Below are 21,163 nucleotides of genomic sequence, written 5' to 3'. Positions count from 1 at the left end.
TGCGATTTAAGCATATCCGATCGCCGTTGAGGAGGAATGCGAACGTGATTGGTGAAATATATTCTTTAGCGATCAGTCAATCTGCAATTCATTTGGAGGTGTATGAATGGCATGCAGCGGGAACTGTCTTACTTATTTGTAAATGTTTTTCAACAGAATTTTTCTCTTCGAACTTTCATTAATGAAAAATGCTTCAACTAAATTGAAAATCACAGTAAATTTTTTTATTCAATTAATGAATTTATTTGAAATTTTTAATTTTTTTTTTTTTAATGTGTGTCAAGTGAGCAAGAAAACAACTTAACGTTACAAAAGAGTAAGTAAAAAAAAAAGAAGAAAAAAAAAAGAAATATTTGTATTTTGTTTACACTAGTTTGTCTTTTTTTGTTGTGTGAATTGCAATAACTATAGTAAAATCAAGGTTAAAATGGATTGTTATTGCAGTAAAGGACAAATTTTGAAAATTAATTGAGTTTGCTGCTTCTTAAAGAAATCCCTTTATACTTATGTTGATTGATTTTTTTTTCATTTGTTCCCTGGTGATAGGTATTTTTTCATTGTGTACTCTAATTGCTTTTAATTTCAAAGCATAACTATTTCTTGCAGCTTATTGACCCTCCCAGAACCCTCTTATTCAAATTATGACACAATTTTAAAAAAATATTGTGAAAAGTAATAGGTTAATTTTTGAATAAGAAACAGAATGAAGACAAGTTTCTGTTTTATTAAAAAAGATTATAATTATTTTTAATGTTGTATTATTTATCTTTATGCAAAAGCCTAATTTAACAATATTAAAAGCACACTTATTCATATTAAAATGATAAGGTATTCACTTTTGTTGTTTAATGAATTGTGGAGCTTTATGAGCTGTAAATCTTTTTCTATTTTCCTTTAATAAGTTAAATCAAATTATATAAAGAGTATCAAATATTTATTAATATATTCAATTATTATGTGTGCAATGGTTTCACCTCTAGAAATTCATTTCCTAAATTCAAGGTTTTGGACACTTTAAGGCAGTTTTGGACAGTTTAAGACAGAAAACCAACGTGCCCTGTCCAAAATCAGTTTAGGACGTCAAAAACCCCAACCCTACAAATAAGCCAAGTGTGATACTTTAGTTATAAGAGTGATTTAAAGTAGATAGCGAATCGAAATATCATCTACAAGATCAGTCATGTTTATTTAATACATATCTGACTATTTCAACCAAGTAGTTCAATAAAAAATATTTAAGATTAAGTATTGTACTTTATCAATCAGTATTAAATGAAATCAAAATATCAAATGAAATCAAATTTTTTTTGTATATTTCCATATTGTGATCTGTTGTGCCAACTATAATCGCCAAGACACCAAATAGTGACACAAAAACTTGAAATTTTTTAAAAAACAAACATGTAAAGGCTTGTTGGGCAATGGCTATGAGTTAGGAGAGATTTCCGCATCGTGCATTGCTTATGGTCAGTACTTGAGTAATGAATGTCAAATTTGAGGGTATTGGAAGAAAATATTTATTTTTAAATTCTGATTATTTTATTCTGATTATTTTATATGTTTTAAATATGTTTCATACTTTCCTCTCACTTGTTCTATAAAAACCAAGAACATTGAAATTTCCGAGTTCTTTTTTTAGCAGATCCTTATTTAAAATAATGCATAATAAATCCAGCAATTATTTAATAATAGGAATCTCCTGTTTATATTTAGTGACAGCAGCATGAGCTGAAATTACCATAGTTGATTTAAATTTGTCCCTACAAATTATGTTTCTTCTATTAGTATTACTCTTATTTATTTACATTTATTTTCTAGTATCAAAAATTTTTTATTTTATTTCATATATTTATTAATACTGTATTTATTACTATAGTTTAATTTTAATTACTTAAGTCTGCTTGTGCTCTATTTTTCTTTCCCTGCAATGGAGCTTTAATCTTTTTCGCATCAATTGAATGATTTTTAGTGTATTTGATGCTCTATAATAATGTGTAAGCGGAATTTCTGTATTTGTGGTAAAAATAAGTTTTTAAAATGAATTTCTATTTCAGGAAAAAATTATTCAACTGGACATATGTATTTGCAATATTTGGACAGATTTTCCTGAAGTTTAACTGTTCATAAATTTATGATTGCTTTTAGTTGCTGCTATGTTTGATGTAAGTTTCATTCATAAATCTATTTTTGTTTCCTTTATTGATTTCCTTTACATATTAATAACTATTGTTTAATGTTAATTACTGTTACAGGCTAATTTCAAAATCCACATAGACTTGTATTGTTAGTAGTCAACTATCTCAACTAAATAGAGACTATAACTGATTTATTAAGTAAAAAATAATTCAAAAACGATGATTTTAATTTATTTTTGCTTTGTGATTTCTGTAAAAATGCATATTAGAATAGAGCTAATGCCTAAACCTTACTTGGCAAAATAATTTCTTTGTATTTTCAGCTTTAAAACCTTTTTCTAATAGAATTTCATCACAAAACCATGTATAAAACTTTATAATTTTTATATACGCAAACAATGTGATTATGACATTTTAGCGATGTGTCTCATAGGAATCAAGAATAAAAAAATTATTTTTAAATTTGATATTAACTCTCAATTGAACAAAATATTGTATATTCTGGTGTATAAGCTTAATCCCCTTGTATTTGAAGATCACTTCTGGTAAGTTGGGTGATGAAAAAACCAAATATGAAAGTACCTAATATCAAAAGCATGAGGAAAAAAATTGTAAAGTATTAATTAAAATGATGATGAAGTAGAATTCTCTGCTGATTGTGATTCATGTGATGACACTGCTAAAGTTATTAAATCAATAACAGATTATGTTCTGTTATTAATACTTTGAAATAGATTGTCTTAACTTTTCTTAATTTTTTTTAAACATAATTTAAAATATTGTTTTTTTAGTTAATTTTTATAATAAGGCAAATGCAAAATTAATTGTATATAACATATTAATAGATTATATGAGATATAAATTGATACAGAATTGTTCATCCCGTGGCAGACACAGCGACATTGTCGCAGAATATTACAGAGTCTTTGCAGAAAGATTTTTCATTTGGGAAGGAAAAATTTTGGTTTTCCTTTCTGAATAATATTGAAAAATGTTTTATTTTTTTCTTGCAGAATTTTTTCCAGAGATGTCTTTCTTGCGCATAGAGGAAATGAATAATCATGATTTTTCTATTCGCATTTGAGGTTTTTTTTAAAAAAAAATCAGTATTGACTGGCTTTTCAGCTAGAATTTCAAACTAATAATATAAAATAAAAAAGGCAGAAACAGTGAAAGTTTAAGCGATAGTCCGGTCTAGAAATGACGTTTTTTCTTTAAAGAGCACCATATTTTACTTACACTTTTTTGAATATCTCTTTTTTAAAGAGTCTTATTCGTGCAATTCGAGGTCTATATTTTGGGAGTTACTGCGCGGATTTTACGATTTTTAAATTATGTATGAATTTTATATTATTATCGTTTAATTTATTCATGAATTTTAATTTGCGTGATGATTTACAAAATGCGAAAGAAGAAATAATTATTGTATTTTTCTGCCTACAAAATGCAAAAGTAGTGCCTATAATATTAGAATTTATGAAGTATTACTTTTGTAATTAAAATTTTTTATACATTTTTATTATATACTTTCTTTCATAACCACAATGTTTCTGTTACTTTACATTAATAATTGTCATAATTAAAAGTATCCTAAAGCAAAATATTAGTGCTAGGGAAGTTTGCCGCAGCAAGCCCGAGAAAATTCTGCCACAGAGATTGTTCATAACCAAACATATTTTATGATATATATATATATATTTTTTTAAAAAAAAATAAGACTTTTATATGTAAAGAAAACAAGATGAGAGAATAAGCAAAATTAATTGTATATAATATATTAAAAGTACTTTTTCGAAAGGGTAAATGAATAGATAATTGTTTATCACTATTTCATTGTTTATAATGCATCAATATTTCACAATCAACAAATGTTCAACTTTATTAACAGTGTATAATTCAACCTCTTGATTTTTTTGAAATTTTAAAGTTTGAAAAGTCTACTTATATACCGGTATATATGATACAGGGCTCGAAAAACCGCCCGTCCTCGGCGGTCAAAAATACCCCGCGGACAACAAATTTCTCGAATCCAACGTCCGCGCGGACGGCCATTTCCCCGTTAATGTTCGTGATATATTTTCAATTTTTGTTAACTTACAAGAGTCTAGCTTCTCACTTCTAAAATGACCCTCTAATCTCAAAATACAGCAACATACTGCGCATGGTGGAATTTATTTTTTTTCTGTCTGGGAGTACTGCAGCGGTTGAAAGGGGCTTTTCAGCAATGAACTTACAAAAAAACACATTACTTACTGGTCTTAAACAAGAAGCGTCAACCGCAATTTTGAACATCTACCTAAATGGAAAGCCTCTTTCAGATTTCTGTGCAGAAACCTCTGTAAATTATTGGCTTTATTGTGGAACTGGCAAACATTGTATTTGATTCATTTAAAAAATGCAGTACCATGATAATTGACAGATAACTTGACCTTTGTTATTTAAATTATTTCATTAAAGAAATACTAGGTTTTACTATTAGTAACCTAGTATTTCTTTTATTACTGTATAATGTTATCCTAGTATTTGTAATCCTAGTAACTACTAATTCATTGTGCAATTTATATAAATGTTAGTAATAAATAAGAGAAAATTATATTTTTATTTATTTAGAAGCGACGGGTTAGTTTCAAAAGAGGACTGGTACATTGTTGAACAAGCCGTCCTCGGCGACGGGTAAAATTTCTGATTTTTTTCGAGCCCTGATGTGATATATAGTTTTTTTCCTCCATAACTAATGATAAATGATTTGTGGTATGATAAATGATTTGGTAGACCATATATATCTGCCATGTGTATTTTTATTATAATTATAAATCTATACATGTTATTTGTAACCGTATTGATAAATTTATACAAATATATAAACAGGGTTCCCACGGTCCTTGAGAGTCCTTGAATTTTTTTTTACTAAATTTAGATGCTTGAAAAACGTCTTAGGTCCTTGAAAAACTTGATAGGTCCTTGAATTTGTCCAATACTGCCGGCGGCCCTTTTTATAAAACACCCGCGGATCTTTCTCGTTCTTTCTGTTTTGTTTCCAAGCTCTCTCACGTGGTTTTTAACGCCACCGTAGGGGTGCACAACCTGTGGACCGCTGGCCAAATGCGGCCCTTCGACTATTGAAGTGCGGCCCGCGAGAGCTTCTAAACACAATAAAAAAAATTTTAAAAATGGGAATTTTTAATCGCATTTTTAAGTCATCACGCTTTGACACAATCAATTTTAACAGATTCTTTAGTAAATGTACGTTTAACGCGCTTTCTTTAAGCCGATTTTATGGTAAATATGAATGATTTTTTTAAACAGTTATTTCTACTTTTCTACGTGATTTCGAAAATCTCGAATTTTTATTACGATGCGAGTTTTAGATCGCCCATTTAAATAATCACTTTTTGGTGCACTTTATTTGTGACGATTTCATCTTAAATCTAAGTGATTTTTTATCTTTTTTTTGAAATTCTTTTTTTCAACAATATTTTTCGGCAGTTATTGCTATGCGTTCCCACGTATCATAAAAAATTTCAATTATTCTATTACGACATGCAAATTTTAAGTCGTGCATTTGACAAGCTTTATTCGTGCTCAATTCAGCATAAATATAAGTAATTTCCCACCTATTATTTCTATACTTTTCCACATGACTTTGATGATCCCTTTATTTCACTATGATGTTACTAAGATACGTGATTGTTAATCGCACAATTAAATAATCACTTTTTGATACGGTATTTCGGTACAGTTTTATCGTAAAGCCTGGTTATTTTTTTCCACAACTAATATGATTTGGTCGAATGTGGGAATGAATTGCGATTTGGTCAAAAAACGAATATTCGGCAAAAAAAGAGAAAAAAAAATCAATTAAGCGCAGTACACTTGGGGCCAAATAGCAAAATCTTTTAGCAGCATAGCAACACTGAAACTAACATTTCAATGGACAGAATAATATTTCCTGGAAAAACATATTCTTAAATTAACTCTAAAAAATAAGGCCAATCAAGAAGGTTTTTGAAAATGTCGCAAAGCGAAACAAGAGAACATAAAAATCAATATTAATTTTTGGAAGAAAATTTTAAAGCTTAACATCTCAGTTTTCCAATTACCAGAAAAAGCCAAGAAAAGAGAATTAAGTCAACAGAAATGCTATTAAAAATTACAGCGTTATAATAAAAATGTCTAAAAAAAGTTTTTTTTATTTAGAGAAAATAAAAAGTTAGAAAAAACGTTCTTAATTTTTTTAATTAAAATCTTATGCTGAAAATCTCAATTTAAATTTTTCTCATTGCCATAATTTTAGAAGAAAAAAAATTGCTGTAAAATAAATTTTATTAGTAATATTAGTAACCTTCTCAATTCTCAAAGTATCGAAAAAATGACAAAATTGACTTCTGATTATATATAAATATATATATTTTTAAAAAAAGTAATATCTATAAAAATTCAAAAATAAAAAAAACTTAGAAAAATAAATTTCTAAAAAATATTCTGCCGAATATTTGACAGTTCATTCAACCAACTGAATTTTTCACAGAAGGGCCAAATATTCGTTACACCCCTAATTTAAATGCAATGTTATTGCAACTTGAGAAATTCATAAAATGGAGGAAAACGTGAATTTTTAAACTGCTCACCGTTTGTAGTTAAGATTTCAATTTTTTGTTGCTTAAGTGATCTTTTTCGATTGAAAAAAAGGAAAATGTTTACGATAAAAAAAATCTAATAATTAATAAAATGAAATAATAAAGTACATTACAAAATAACCATTGAATTTTATTTTGGACTATCACAGTTTTGGTTTTATTTTAGGCTTTTGTTTTAAACCTATAAATTTTCTTCAATTAAAATATTTAATTTGAATTTATATTACTTAATTATAAATTTTTTTTTTGGTAATTAAGGTTTTTTTTTTGGTAGTTAAGGTTTTTTTACTTTTGAATGATTTCTAATAATGGAACACCTTTAATTTTTTACAAATATATTACTAAGTTTATTGATAAAAAAAATAGAGCGCGAATGTTTAAATAAACATTACTACATTTGTCATTAACATGTCTAAATACATGTGCGGCCCTTCGTTAGCCAACCTGCTGTGCAAGTGGCCCTTCACTCAAAAAGGTTGTGCACCCCTACGCCACCGTTTCTAACCGGGCCTAGCGTCTTGGTGTCTGCCAAGCGCGCGGAGCACAGCAGACAATCAATGCGTCCGGGGCGAGACTCCACTTCATCTTCTGTCGCATATGCTTAGATCTTCTTTTTTCTTATCGAAACTGGAATACTCTCGAATTTCGTAACAATATGTACCTTGTAGTTTTCAATAAATTTGCCGTTTTACCATCCGCACTTGTCCTTACGTTTGCGTCATTTCAAAACTTTATTGTAAAGCGTATTCGCAAAGGCACGGCTTCGTATTTGTGTCTTGTAGTTTAGACTAGTTATGCCTGGAAAGTGCTATTTTAATCCCCAATGGATGGATAATCAAACTTATAAAGAATGGATTTTATCGATGCCCGAAAAGAAGTTCAGAGCCAAGTGCTGATTATGCATGAAGGAGATCGATATCGCAAAAATGGAAGAATCTGCTCTGAAATCACACATGAAAGAAAGGTAAAACAAAAAAGCAGTCTCATGCCCTGAGTTCTCTTTTTCCAAAGACATCAACATCTAATTCATCTGGTGTAAATACTCCTTCAATATCGTGTGCCCCAAGTGAAACAGAAACTTTAGTGGCCGAGGTAACATTGTCTTCTTATCTGGTCAAAAGGAGAAATTCTCTGGAGTCTGAAGTGCATCACTAGTAATTATTCATGTAACTCCTGTGAAGGGATTAGTAAATTGTTCTCCAAAATGTTTGCTGATAGCTGTATAGCGAGAAAATTTTTTTGTAGTGCCACAATGTGAGCCTATTTGGGCTCCTTTGGATTGGCACTATACTTTAAAGGGATTCTTATAAATGAGCTGAAGAATGTTGATTGCTACACTGTACTCTTTGATGAGACGTTAAATCAGTCTCTACAGTCTAAGCAGATGAACATTATGGTAAGGAATTGATAATAAAGTTTGCACTAAGTATCTTACCTCCCAATTTATGGGTCATGGAACTGCAGAAAATATTTTGTCCTCTTTTTACAAATGCATGGATGATGGTTAAAAGCTCTCTAAAATACTTAAATTATCCATGGATGGACCCTATGTCAATTGGAAATTCTATTAGAAGCTTCAGTGTGAATTAAAAGAGAAATATTCCCACCAGGTCATATTCATTGGCAGTTGTGAACTACACATAACGAATAATGCTTTTAAACATGGTGAAAATGGGATATGTTCCTTCTAATTTTTATTTTCAGAAAAAATTGTTGCTGCATAACATTTAGAGAAGGTTGTGTAAATTATGGATGAATAATTTCAGAAACGATGTTTAATAGAGGAGAGGAGGGGGTTATGAAATATGGAATACCTAAGATTTAGCTCTGTCTTTCATGCAGCCTTCACATGGAAATACACAGGATTAAAGGATTTCACCATTAACACCTCATTACCATTAGTTATAGATTGTGCTGAAAATGATTTTGTGAATTAATATGTAAAACCAGTAGGGTTGTTTTTAAAAAAATATAAATTTTAGTCCATAATACATATACTTTCTTCTCTCTATATAGGCAAAGCATTTAGGTATTATATTTGAAATTAATTATTGCCACAACAAGCATTGTTGCTTCTAGTAAAATAGAAGAGAATAATTTTTAAAATTGGTCTTAGATTAAGGTCCTTGAAAAGTTTGTTGAGGTCCTTGAAAAGTCCTGGGAAGTCCTTGAATTTCAATCTCATCATTGAGTGGGAACCCTGATAAAGTTAATTACAAACAGCTTAATTTTTATTACTGCATTTAATTTTTTTTTTTTTTTTTTTTTTGATATTAGAACTTTAGTATGTGGTAAAGAGGAAAAAAATCTTCTTTTGTTGTAGTTAAATAATTCTATTGAACTTAAACAATTAAACTTAAATCTGAGTAAAAAAGACATATTTAGCTAAAATACTTCTTATAAAATTTTATAGTTTTGTAATAATATTTCAAATTTGTAACATAAATCTATTTATATCTTCTATTTAGATATATTCAGAAGTGCGGGCCATCATTTCTCCGAATGTTATTGGAGCAATCGAAGGTTGTGTCGTCGACACTGTTCGTCAGTATGTGCTCACTGCCAGCATAGAGGAGATAACAACTGAAAATGAAACACAGTATCATTTGTATGGGACACTAGATGGCATTCTGATTGCCAAGAGCAAGCTAGAGGAACTTTTGAATTGCTTGCACATCAAGCAACTTGCAAAGGAGTCTAGCGAGAGAGAAAGCACCACCCTGTCTGAGGAGAACAGCAGCTTTGCCGATGAAGGTAATACCTCATACGACAAAGAAGGGACGGACAAGACTTCTTGTTTGTCAGACGACAAGGAATTGGAGACGAATCTCTCTTCCAACGGAAATGTCAGCACGAACACTGAAAGCAGCATTCGTCCCATGAGGTTGAGGTCAATGTCGAAGAAGTTACGGTTCATCTTGAAAGAAAGACCCAGAGTGAGTCAGCGACTGCGCTCTATGAGACTACCCCCTCAGCTGCGGACACTGAAAAAGAAGTCCATTCTGAGAAATAAATCTCAGAGGTCAGCTGATCTTAAAATAAATGATCCAGAAACATTAAGTGAGAACTTAGAACATATGAAACTGGCAACGGAAGAGTCTGATTTCGATTCACCCGAGTTAAAAACCAAAGATCACTCATTTGTGGGAAACAATTCAAAATTAGATTCCAAGTTACCATACAATCATTTCTGTGATTTATGTTCATTTAAAACAAAGCGAAGCAGTCATTTTTTGAAGCATAAAGCCATCCACGAGAAGGTGATTGTTTTTTCTTTTATAATTTTGCTAGCAGAAGTTTTTTCTACAAATAATTTCTGATTCTAGTCTAGTTTTACTGGTGCTATCTTTATTAAATAATTTTCTTTCAAAAACTACATTCAAAGTTGTTAAAGTGCTATGTTTTAATTTTTGTCAACTTTTTTTTTTAAATGATGGAAGTGGAAGAATGTACTGATTTATTACTTTTACTAATTATGTACTGTATTTATTACTTTTTTCCTTGATTTATGTATGCTTATGTAATAATTTGGATTTGATTTCTCTCAAATTAATTTGCTTTGCTTTATTAATTACTTTACAAGCTTTTTTTTTAAATAGAAATTCAGTGAATATCTAGTCAGCAGTTGTAAATAGTATATTTTAATTATTAGCCACAGAAAAATCCACTCATCGTTATCACATTTTTCTGCATAAATATGATTGTTAATTATTTTTAGAAATAACTATAAAAAAAACAAATAAGAATTTTACAAATAAAGCACTTGTAAAACTTAATTTGTTTTTCAAATGAAAAGTTAATACTAGATGATATAAGTTTTAGTTTTTCTATTCATTTGACAAAGAGAGTTTAAGTTATTTCTCATTAAACTGGTCACAAAGAATTTTTAACAAATTTCATATATTTGTATATTTCTGTGATGTTTAATTTATTTTAAATATACATCACTGCCCAAACTACAATAGTGTGTCTAATGCAAATAGTAGAAAGAAACTAACAACAATATTATTAAACAAAAGGAATTTATACCGAAAATTAAAATCTTTAAAGTTAAAGATTTAACACCTATTCTATTAGCAAGAAAAGTCATAATCAATTTTATTTTAAAGGTGTTAAAAAAACTTCCTGTAGACTGCTCTGCTTACGAAACTGCTTGAATGACAACAGTCATTTTCAAAGATTAGATATTTAAGTGGGCTTTAAAAAGGATTATGAACATGAATAATTTATTTATGAGCGTCTGTGGGAAAGTTATAGACAACAATTGATTTTATTTAAAAAACAATTATGTATAATTTTTATGTTAAGGGAAAATTACAGCACATAGATATAACCTGGGTTTTATTCTACAATTTATATTCAAATTTAGTATTAGTAATAAATTTTTGTAATTACTTTAGTGTTATCTACCACCTCATAATATTTTAAAAATTATTGTATCCCAAATTTATAACATTAAGCGAAGACTACTGATTTAATGTAGAAAATGGTTATCAACTGGATCATTATCAAACTGATGTTGGAGTGAAGAAGAAAAATGATTTTTAAAGTATGCACATTCATACAGTTTATGTACATTAGTAATTGTTTCGAAATAGAATTGTGTAATTTTAATTAAAAATAGCTGTTTGAATTATGACGGCGATAAAGTGTTTGACCCACACCTTGAACCTGGTAGCATGGCCGTCTCCATGTTTGTATGGCTTCACTTTTTTATACTCCCTTCTACTCTATGGTAGTTAGTTACAAGAATTTTTATTTGTTGTTCAAAATTCAACCATACCTTACTAGTAATGAAGTATTCTGACATATTTGCATGTGAAGTTAAGTCTCAATGCTTTACCACTGTATCCTCTGCAAAAGCAAATTATCTCACATGCAGAAATGTTTTCAAATCAACAGTGCCAATTTTAAAAGATATACAGTATTTTATAAAACCTTTCATTTTTCATCATATAAAAAGTTTGATTGTGTTTAAATTGAGTGTGTCTTTATCTCATTACGAGGGTTGCTATTTATATTTCTGGCCTTGGCAACAGTAAGTGTTGCTAGGCGACCGCAGACGATTTTAATCGAAAGTTTGATGTTTTTAAACATAAATTCAGTAGACGATTTACCATTATAGTTTCCTTTGTGTTGTTGACAGTAAATTGAAAAGTTCTTCTCTTTCAAAAAATGGAATTGAATTGTGAACATTTTCGTGCCATTATTTTTCATAGCTTTCGACGTGGATTGTCAAGACAAGAGTGCTTCGATGAACTTAATTCTTTATTCAGCGATAAAGCACCATCCTACAGCACTGTAAAAAATTGATATAACGAATTTAATCGTGGTCGATGTTCGATCCAGGATGAATCCCGTGCAGGTCGTCCAAAATCCGTTGTTGTGCCAGAAAAGATCGATGCTGTGCGTGAACTGATAAAGCAAGATCGTCATGTGACATACTGTGAGCAGGGTTCCTACACGGTCATGAAAACCTGCAAAAGTCAGGCTATTCTAAAATTAAGCTAAAAAGTCAGGATTTTTTTTGCATATTCATAAAGTCAGGATTTTTCTTACATATTCATAAAGTTAGGAAAATAAAAAGAAACTATAATTCATTCAAAGACTGACAGGCAAAAATAAAGTTTCAAGCAAAAATTCTGTAATTCAGAATATGTAATTTCCTCATAATAACATTCCTCTTTCCCTGGTAGAACCTTCCTGTTAGCAATTTTCCTCCTGTTTATCCAATGATAAGGAATTTTTGATAGGGTTGGGGTTGCTAGGTTTATTGCTCTTTGTGTGAATAGCTGGTTTACAGATGATAGTAGCTGAAACAACAGCTGAAAAATCAAAAAAGGAATTTTTACTGTTTTGTGATGTTGCCAAAAAAAAAGGAGAGCAAAAGAGTTTCTTAGAGTTTAATCCACAGCAAAAGAGATTAGATAATTTTTTTCGAAATATTTGTACTGAGAAAAAAAAATGAAAATTAGTGGGAGGTTATAAAAAATTTTCTTATCCTCTCTCATGGTAACGCAACAGTCGAAGGGGGGTTTTCAATCAATAAAAGCTTATTGGTTGAAAACCTCAATGAAGACTCTATTATTTCACAAAGGCGTGCGTATAATTATGTTTCATTTATAAATGGAATAAAAAGCATAGACATTAATGAAAAAATGCTAGATGCTGTGAAAGGATCTAGAACAAGATGGAGACATGCATTAGAAGCCAAAAAGAATAAAAAAGCTGAAATTTCTGGAAAACGAATAAAAGAAAAGATAGATGATTTGAAATTAAGAAAATCTGAATTGAGGAAAACTGCTGCAACAGAACTGGATGTTCTTGATTCAGAAATTGTAAAACAACAAAATATGTTGAGAAATATTATATAACATAGGAGCCCCTGAGTTTCTCCGGAAGCTTACAGTATTACAGAAATTAATTTAAAATACTGAAAAAAAAGATATTTTTGATTTTATTTTTCTCACAAGTTGCATAATTTTTCTATCTGAATTTTTATTTGTATATAATTAACTTTTTTTTGACTTTTTTCCCCTTTATATTTCAATATTATCTTTTAAAAAAAAAGTCAGTTTTAAGTGAAATTGTGATTTTTAAAAATTAATGTTTTAATGTAACAAATGTTCTAGTATGTTTTAAGAGTAAATATTATTTGAAGATACTGATACATATCTCGCAGATTTGATTAACCCTTTTTATCCTGACGACACTCATGCATTTGGTTCCACTTAACATTAAATAAAATAATATTTCCATAATTTTGCATAATAAAAAGATTTTCTTGATCTTTTTATTTAAATAGTTTGCGTATCTAACTACAAAAACACACTAAAAGTTTAATCTAATCATGATAATTAAAAATGTGTTTCACAAGTTTTCTGAAAATATAATTTGGGATATAAAGTGCTATTACGCAATTCCACTTTAATATATAAGTGTTTATCCTATTCAATCTATAATACTTATGACTAAGTAGCATATTATTACTAATTGAAACTGCAATGTTAAAAATTTTGTTAGAGTGGGAAACGGCGGGTCAGGAATTTTATTGTAAAAAGTCAGGAAAAACCTAAAAAAGTCAGGATATTGTTTTCTCAAAATAGTGTAGGAACCCTGATGAGATAGAGGCGTCTTTGGACATTAGTATGACTAGCATCAATAAAATATTGCATGAACATTTGAGAGTAAAAAAATTTTTTCGCGTTGGATCCCGCATAATCTGACAAACGCTCAAAAAAAGGCTCGTGTCGATTGGTGCAAGGAAATGTTGGAAAAATATGTTTGAGGTACACCAAAGGCTGTGTATAACATCTACACAGGTGACGAATCATGGATCTATGCATATGAGCCGGAAACAGAACATCAATCAACTGTATGGGTCTTCCAAGACGAGGCAAAACCAACAAAAGTTGTTTGAGGAAGAAGCACAACGAAACAAATGATTGCCTGTTTCTTCGGCTTTAATGGTCATGTGGCAACAGTGGCTTTAGAGCAATGCAGGACAGTCAATTCTGAATGGTACACGACCATTTGTTTGCCAGAAGTCACCGGAGAAATTCGAAAAAAGCAGAAGAACAGGCGAATCATTCTTCATCATGACAATGCGAGCTCTCACACATCGACTCAAACAAAGGCATTTCTGATGGAGCGAAAGATCGAACTGATGGGTCATCCACCCTACAGCCCTGATTTGGCACCCAATGACTTCTTCTTATTCCCACACATCAAAAATAAATTATGTGGACAACGATTTTCGACCCCCGAAGAAGCGGTTGGTGCATTCAAAACGCATGTTTTGGAGTTACCTCAATCGGACTGGAAAAAGTGTTTTGAAAATTGGTTCAAACGCATGCAAAAGTGTATTGATCATCATGGAGAATATTTTGAAAAACAATAAAACCAATTTCAATCCTACATATTTGTTTTTTCATTATTAGGCCAGAAATATAAATAGCAACCCCCATATTAGTTGAATTTTTTTAGCAAAGGGTTATTTTTTTTTTCTTCAAAGGGTCAATTTTAAAAGAAAGAAGAGATAAATTTCAAGTTCAAATATAAATTTCAAATTTTCTTGAACCTCTATTTTATTTCTCGAGAAATAAAAACCGTATTTTCTGCAATGCTGATGTCAATAATTCAAACAAATTAAGAACCACTTTCAAAAATTAGGTCAAATATCCGTTACTTGTCATCAAAAATGTGACCCTTTTAATATTTATTATTACATCAAATTTGTAATCTTATTTTATATCATAATCTCTCTTTTAATCTGATCATACCTTTATTTATAGAGAAACTTTAAGACCTTTCTAGAAAAGAACTTACTGGAAAAATTTATCTAATAGATATTTCAATTTGCTTGTGGCAAAAATATTTTGGAAGGAGATAAAGTATAAAACCCGAAGATATTAATGTGTGAAAATTAGCTTATAGCTTGCATAGAGGAGTAAAATTAAAGGTTTTTGAATAGGAACTTAAAAACAAAAGTAAAAGATCTTAAATAACTGATGGGTAAATTAAAAGATGTAGAAAGGGATAATGTATGATCAACAACATCACAAGTACCTGAATCTATATTGAAAATGCTCACTTGAGTTCCTGGTACAGCTTTTGTATTTCTGTCTAAAAAGTTATTAATGCTGCTGTTTTTCTTTTTAAAAAGTTTTCTTAAAGTTGTATAATGAACATTAAAATGAGCCAAACTATGAGCTTAGTTTGGAACACCACAATGATTCATTTCTTTAAAAGTGCCATGCTTTGAAAATATTTATATTCTTTAATTATTCGTAAGTATTTACGTCATTAAGTATGACCATTGCTTAATGTTATCATAATTGTAGAATGCGTTTCTATGCAATGGCAAACTTTATACCTTAATTTAAATTGCTTAGATAGGAATTTATTTTTACTAAGCTTTAATTTATAATGTTCATATCAATGCCAATTTGCGGGTCATTTTGATATTTGCAAATTATAAATGCTTTAATATTTTAAATAAAATTAATGTTTCAACTTTCCTTGCTATTCTCATTCCTCCAATTAATCACGTATTGCACTTGGATATTTTGAATTATATTTTGATTTTTTATAAGAGATATTATCTATTCAGGAATGTTGTTGAGGCATTGGTTTTTAAACATGTTCTCTTCAAGTCTACATATTTTGTATGAATTAACAATATTCTGCAATCTTTATACTTTATTCGGAAAAATGAAAATTTTCTTTCTTATCTGTAACACTGAACACTTATTGTTCTAGGTAAGCACAATTCATAAGTGCAGCCAGTGTTCATTCTCTTCTGTTCGCCTGAGCCATTTGCGTCGTCACAAAATGAGCCATAGCTCCACTGTTCATACGTGTACTGAGTGTGTTTACCAAACAGATGATATTAAATTTCTCCTGAGGCACACAAAGCTTAAGCACTCCCCTCAGCAGTCCACTTCACTTGTAAGTGAAGTGAGTGATTTCATTATTTTTATTTTTTCCACGCACTTTATCTACAGACATTCCAGCATCTTTAAATACAATAACAGCTGAACACTCAAGCTGTAAAATTTATTTGATAAGAAAATTCTTTTGTTTCATTATAGAATCTATTGAAATAAAATGGGTGTTATTTAGACACAATTTATGATTTAACCACTTCCTTCTCGTTCCTGTGAAAATGACGGGGTGAGGTTTCACCCTCTATTTTTCGCTCCCGTGATATTCTTGGGCTGGAGTGTTCAGTAGTAGCGCGTTAATAAAAAAAAATATAACTAATTCATTTCTTTTGCCTGGAAAACATTTTATTTCTCATTTTACACACCAGATGGCAGTAACAGGATATTTTTAAGGTAATTGTAGATAGTTTATTTTAAACTAGATGTCAGCACTTATCAAATACATGTATTAAAAAAAATAGGCACTTTTGTGACCCGTTTTCTTGAAAATTAACCTGAGCTAGATATTGTGTGGTATGAAACCTTTATATGCTTAATCTAGAATCTATATGAGCCAGAGATAAGATTTTTAGACTCAACACACATATTTGCTGACAATGCACGACCATGTCACTATTCTAGTGAGTTTATTCTAAGTTATCCTTAAAATTTAAATTCTAATTTTTTAAATTATCAAATAACATGTTCATATACATGTTGCCTAATCATTAAAGGCTGACATAATAAAAGTTGATGAGCATAAATAGAACTAGTCCTGAGTTTAGATATTTCTCAGCATGGAGCTAAAGTTGGCCTTAGGATTTGATGAGGGAACAAAATTTAATTTTTTCTTGAAAAGGGCCTTCATAGATCATAATTTCATCTAGATAAAAATAATTATATTTTTCTGGAGATTTGTGGATTTAAAAAAAAGAATCCTTTTCTTATTTTTGAAAAATTTTTAGGAAATTATTTATGCTTTAAATTTAACTTAAAAATAATAATAAATGAATATTACGCTGATAATAAAATGTATCTCTAATAGAAAATGATAAATTGTTGTTTTATTTGAAAGGATTTTTTTAAATGCATTTTTCTTCTTGAAAACCAATATTTCATTTTTTTCTCCGAAACCTTTCTGATGTGTTAAGTATTTAAAATAAAAAATGCTAATGCCTACTCAAATTAGTTGTCATTCATGAACATTAAACCTCATAGCATAAGCAACATTTACATTTAATTTCAATCTAATCTTATCAATTAATCTAATTTTAAATATATTTGGGCTACTCTGAATTTTCTAAATAGCTATACGGAATCATTAAAAAATAAAACTTATTTTGAAAAAATTGTTTTAATAACTTCAAGCAAAAACTTAAAATTTTTTTATGAAATCACATATTTTGCGGCATAGCTATGCTGTATCTCAAAAAGTAAATTCGTTTTATTAATTTAAAATCAACATTTTAGGATACAGCAAAAGTCATTGTAAGAATTCATTTATATTGTAGTTAGAAAGCATTATAAATAAGAAACAGACTGTGATCTGTGCTGAAATTAAAGTTTAACAACTTTTTAAACAGAAGTTGTTCTGAAAAGTCTTTTTAAAACTTCATATTTTTTGAATTGGAATAAAAAGTAAGAAATGCTTGTCATTCTAAAAATAATAACAAATATTACAATCATTATTTTTTCATTTATTTTCTACCAATTTATTAACTATGATAAAAATCCCTTAAACTTCAATTTTATGCAATAAGAATACATTGCATATATATTTTTATATGTGATAGTTTTATATTAAATCTGATTGATTTTGTTTGGGCATTAGGTTGGCAGCTTAATGCTTAACTTTTGATGTGCTTTTAACACATAATTTTAGATATCTTAATTAGTCTATAACTATATATATCGACATTGTTTCTTTTTTATTTCTTGCTTAATATATGTGTAGAATGTGTCTTGTGAATGGTTTAAAAATTGAAATATTTTTACTTTAACTGTTTTTTGTTTTTTTTTTAAATTCAAGTTTATTTAATAAGAAGGTTTTATTTTAAAGAATTTTATATTATCTTCATCAATAATTTTGTTATAAATTTCATTCTTTTTTTCTTTCCTTTCCCAGATACTGAGTTGTCCTCAGTGTAGTTACCAGACAACAAAGCAACATTATTATGACAGGCATCAGCGGCTGCACTGTTTAAAGAGGAATTTCGTGCATCAGTGCGAGCAGTGCTGCTACAAAACTCATCGCAAAGAGCACCTCAACAGACACATGAGCAGTGCTCACGGTGATAAGCGCCCCTACCTCTGCCACATTTGTGGTAAAGCTTTCAAGAGAGGAGATGCCCTGCAACAGCACAATCTGATTCACTCAGAAGTACTCTCTGAAAACACAAACTATAAGTGCAGTGTGTGTGAGAAACAATTCCGTTCTCAATCACACCTCCTAGAGCATCGCGCCGTTCATTCGGAATTCCGTTCATTCCTTTGCGAGATGTGCGGTGCTGTTTTCAAAACTCGATCTGTGCACCGCAAACATATGCAAACCATTCATCGTAACCCACGCTCCCATACTTGTGAGGTGTGCAACAAAAAATTCAATACTACCTACACTCTGAAGAGGCATAAGAAAATTCATTCCATAAAACCCGTCATTCTGAAACCCATTTTGGGAACAGTCAACGGAGCACCAGGAATCGCCAAATCCCACATTCACTCTGATCCATCAAGCTTTCCTGTCAGTGAAATGAGCCACATTCCAAGCACGTCAGCCATTCAACCCATGAACCCTCTTGCCCAAAATCCCATTCGAGACCCGCTCGTCACGCCTGTGTCGCTTCCGGAAACTGCTGTATCTAGTGTTCAGAATCTTATTTCCACATCTGTTACTTTAACTCCAGAAACAGCTGCTGTTTTCCTCTTAGACCAAAATGTACCTCAAAATTAATTTCTTATCTAAAAAAAAATTTTTATTTTGGCTTGCTTCAGTTCATTTTCAGTTTATGAGCTGTTTGAGAACATCTAAAAATGTTACTATCATGTTTTAAAAGAAATTCTTTTAAATAGTTTTCTAAGTAGTTAAATGTTTGATAAAACTCAATTTTTTATTATTTAAGGACTTGATATACTTTTAAATGTCTTAAAAAGGAAAGTAATTGTGTATTTTAATTTTCCATGGTCAATGTCAGGTTGAATTTTAAAATATTATTTAATTTTGTTGGAGATTCTGTTGATTGTTATTTGCATTGAAATATTAAACTCTTAATGTTATATTTTTATTATGGTGTACATATTTAATGGGCTTTTCATGTTTACAAAAAAAATGTTATTGATTTATGAAAATTAGGTGATATACTTGGACAGTTAGGGTGTCTCTTTGTTTCGTATCAATGTTTTTAGTATTTATAATGAAATAGAAATCAAGGTTGTGCTGTGTAAACATAAATTTTGCAACGCTTTCATTTTAGTATTTAATTTTATAAAGTAAATTACAATTTTAATTAAACAAAATGAATATAAAAATATTTTCTGAATTTTGAAGCAATTAAAACCATATTTTAAATAACTTGATTAAAATTGTTTTGTTAAAATTGCATTTTTAAAGTTTAAAAGAAAACTTGTAAAACTGCCATTTGAGAAATTTAATTCTGTGACCAAAAATGCAAAAAGTTATGCAACTCATTTAATCCATGGCTGTATTTCTATTCTATTTGTTGTTTCATTTACAGTCTTCTATGATCTTATTAAAATATAAAATTTTTGTTAACTGTTTACATAGATTGAGTAGATTTAACATAGATTGAGTTAACACAAATATCTTAAGTGTGTTTTAAACTGTACAACCTCTCATTATGATGATTTGCTAGATAATCGTACTTTTAGACTCATTTAAATTTTTAACATAGATAAATCACTTTACCTGTTTTCTTATTCAGTGCAACAAAGAGATAGCTGTTTTTGTTATATATTGCTTTTTGTATTTGTTCTAATTTATTCGTGTGCAGATCCTCGGGCTTCCAAAGCCATCCCTTCTGCAGAGGATCAAAATTGTGATGGCATGTCTTCAGATCATCCTCAGGGATGTTTTCCAGACCGTCGCCAATTGCCCATTATGCTGCTCTAGTGCGACATAAATAAAGTACTAACTACCTCGTTCAGGTTTAGTTTTTATTAAAAAAATATTTTACATTATCTAAAGAAACCTTTGCTTGAAACTAATTTTTTTGCTAATTTATAATGAGAATGGCCTTTTGTTGATTTTGATGAGAAGATATAGTAAGGGACCTCATGTCTCTTATTTTAATAAGCCTTCATTGAAGCTGAATAGCCACTATATATTAGGATACATTTGTGAAGTTAGCCATTAAGGAGAATGCTTCTGAAACTTGATTTAATACACCATAATTGATTGATTTTTCCTTATGACTTGTTTATTATAGTTAGTGAAACAGTGCTTGTGAGATTTATAATTGCACTAAATGATGAAAACTTTTAACTAGTTTGAGTGGAAGTGAGCAACCTCAATCATTTCTATGTACAAACTTAATAGTTAAGAATCGTAGTTATGAAGGCTATGTTGAAACTAATAAAACAGAATTGTTTCACTTAAAAAACACTTTCATTTATGCAATTTTTAATGAGACCTGCCTGTTTTCTTTTTTTTCTTCTCGATAATATTTGATTTCTGCAGTGATACATATGCCATGAGTCCACATATGTTGTGATAGGATTCAATAAACTGTTCCCCAGTTTTTTTTTAAGGGGCAAAATTAATGTTAAAAAAAAAATCATATATTTCGGGTGTATAGCAGTGGTTTTTTTAAATCTGGGATTTCTAAGTTTGATATTTAAATTCCCATTATTTTGTATTTTTTTTTAAAAATTTTTTATTCATAAACAAATTTGCTTTTTTCAAAAAACTTCTTATGTTCTTGTTTTTTTTTCTAACTAATACAAAGCTATT

At 29.7% G+C, this 21,163-nt stretch overlaps 1 protein-coding gene across 7 annotated transcripts; it reads left to right on the top strand.

Annotated features, from left to right (window-relative positions):
* Positions 1–72: 72 nt before the first annotated feature.
* On the top strand, positions 73–20,813 carry LOC107457352 (uncharacterized). Of its 7 annotated transcripts, none has more exons than XM_016075504.5 (5): positions 73–316; positions 2,055–2,162; positions 9,241–10,032; positions 16,034–16,231; positions 18,323–19,523. In XM_016075504.5, exons 2-5 carry the CDS (start codon positions 2,154–2,156, stop codon positions 19,145–19,147), a joined length of 1,824 nt encoding a protein of 607 aa, XP_015930990.1. In that variant the 5' UTR covers positions 73–316; positions 2,055–2,153; the 3' UTR covers positions 19,148–19,523. The 7 variants fall into 7 exon arrangements, with proteins under 7 accessions (XP_015930990.1, XP_071034157.1, XP_071034164.1 ...); XM_071178056.2 differs by having other exon boundaries at positions 86–316; positions 16,034–16,222; positions 18,323–19,289; XM_016075497.4 differs by having other exon boundaries at positions 309–546.
* The last annotated feature ends 350 nt before the right edge of the window (positions 20,814–21,163 follow it).

Source organism: Parasteatoda tepidariorum, chromosome 3 (assembly GCF_982258835.1).
Source record: "Parasteatoda tepidariorum strain Cologne lab strain chromosome 3, Ptep-v5.0, whole genome shotgun sequence".
Classification (NCBI taxonomy): domain Eukaryota; kingdom Metazoa; phylum Arthropoda; class Arachnida; order Araneae; family Theridiidae; genus Parasteatoda; species Parasteatoda tepidariorum.
Note: the sequence above shows the minus strand (reverse complement) of the source record. Positions and strands in the feature narration are given on the sequence as shown.

What these genes read in the sequence shown, in the direction of transcription:
- LOC107457352 (XM_016075504.5), top strand. An exon ending in ATAAAGCCATCCACGAGAAG is followed by an intron (nt 10,033 to 16,033) that starts GTGATTGTTTTT and finishes TTATTGTTCTAG; the next exon opens with GTAAGCACAATTCATAAGTG. An exon ending in CCACTTCACTTGTAAGTGAA is followed by an intron (nt 16,232 to 18,322) that starts GTGAGTGATTTC and finishes TTCCTTTCCCAG; the next exon opens with ATACTGAGTTGTCCTCAGTG.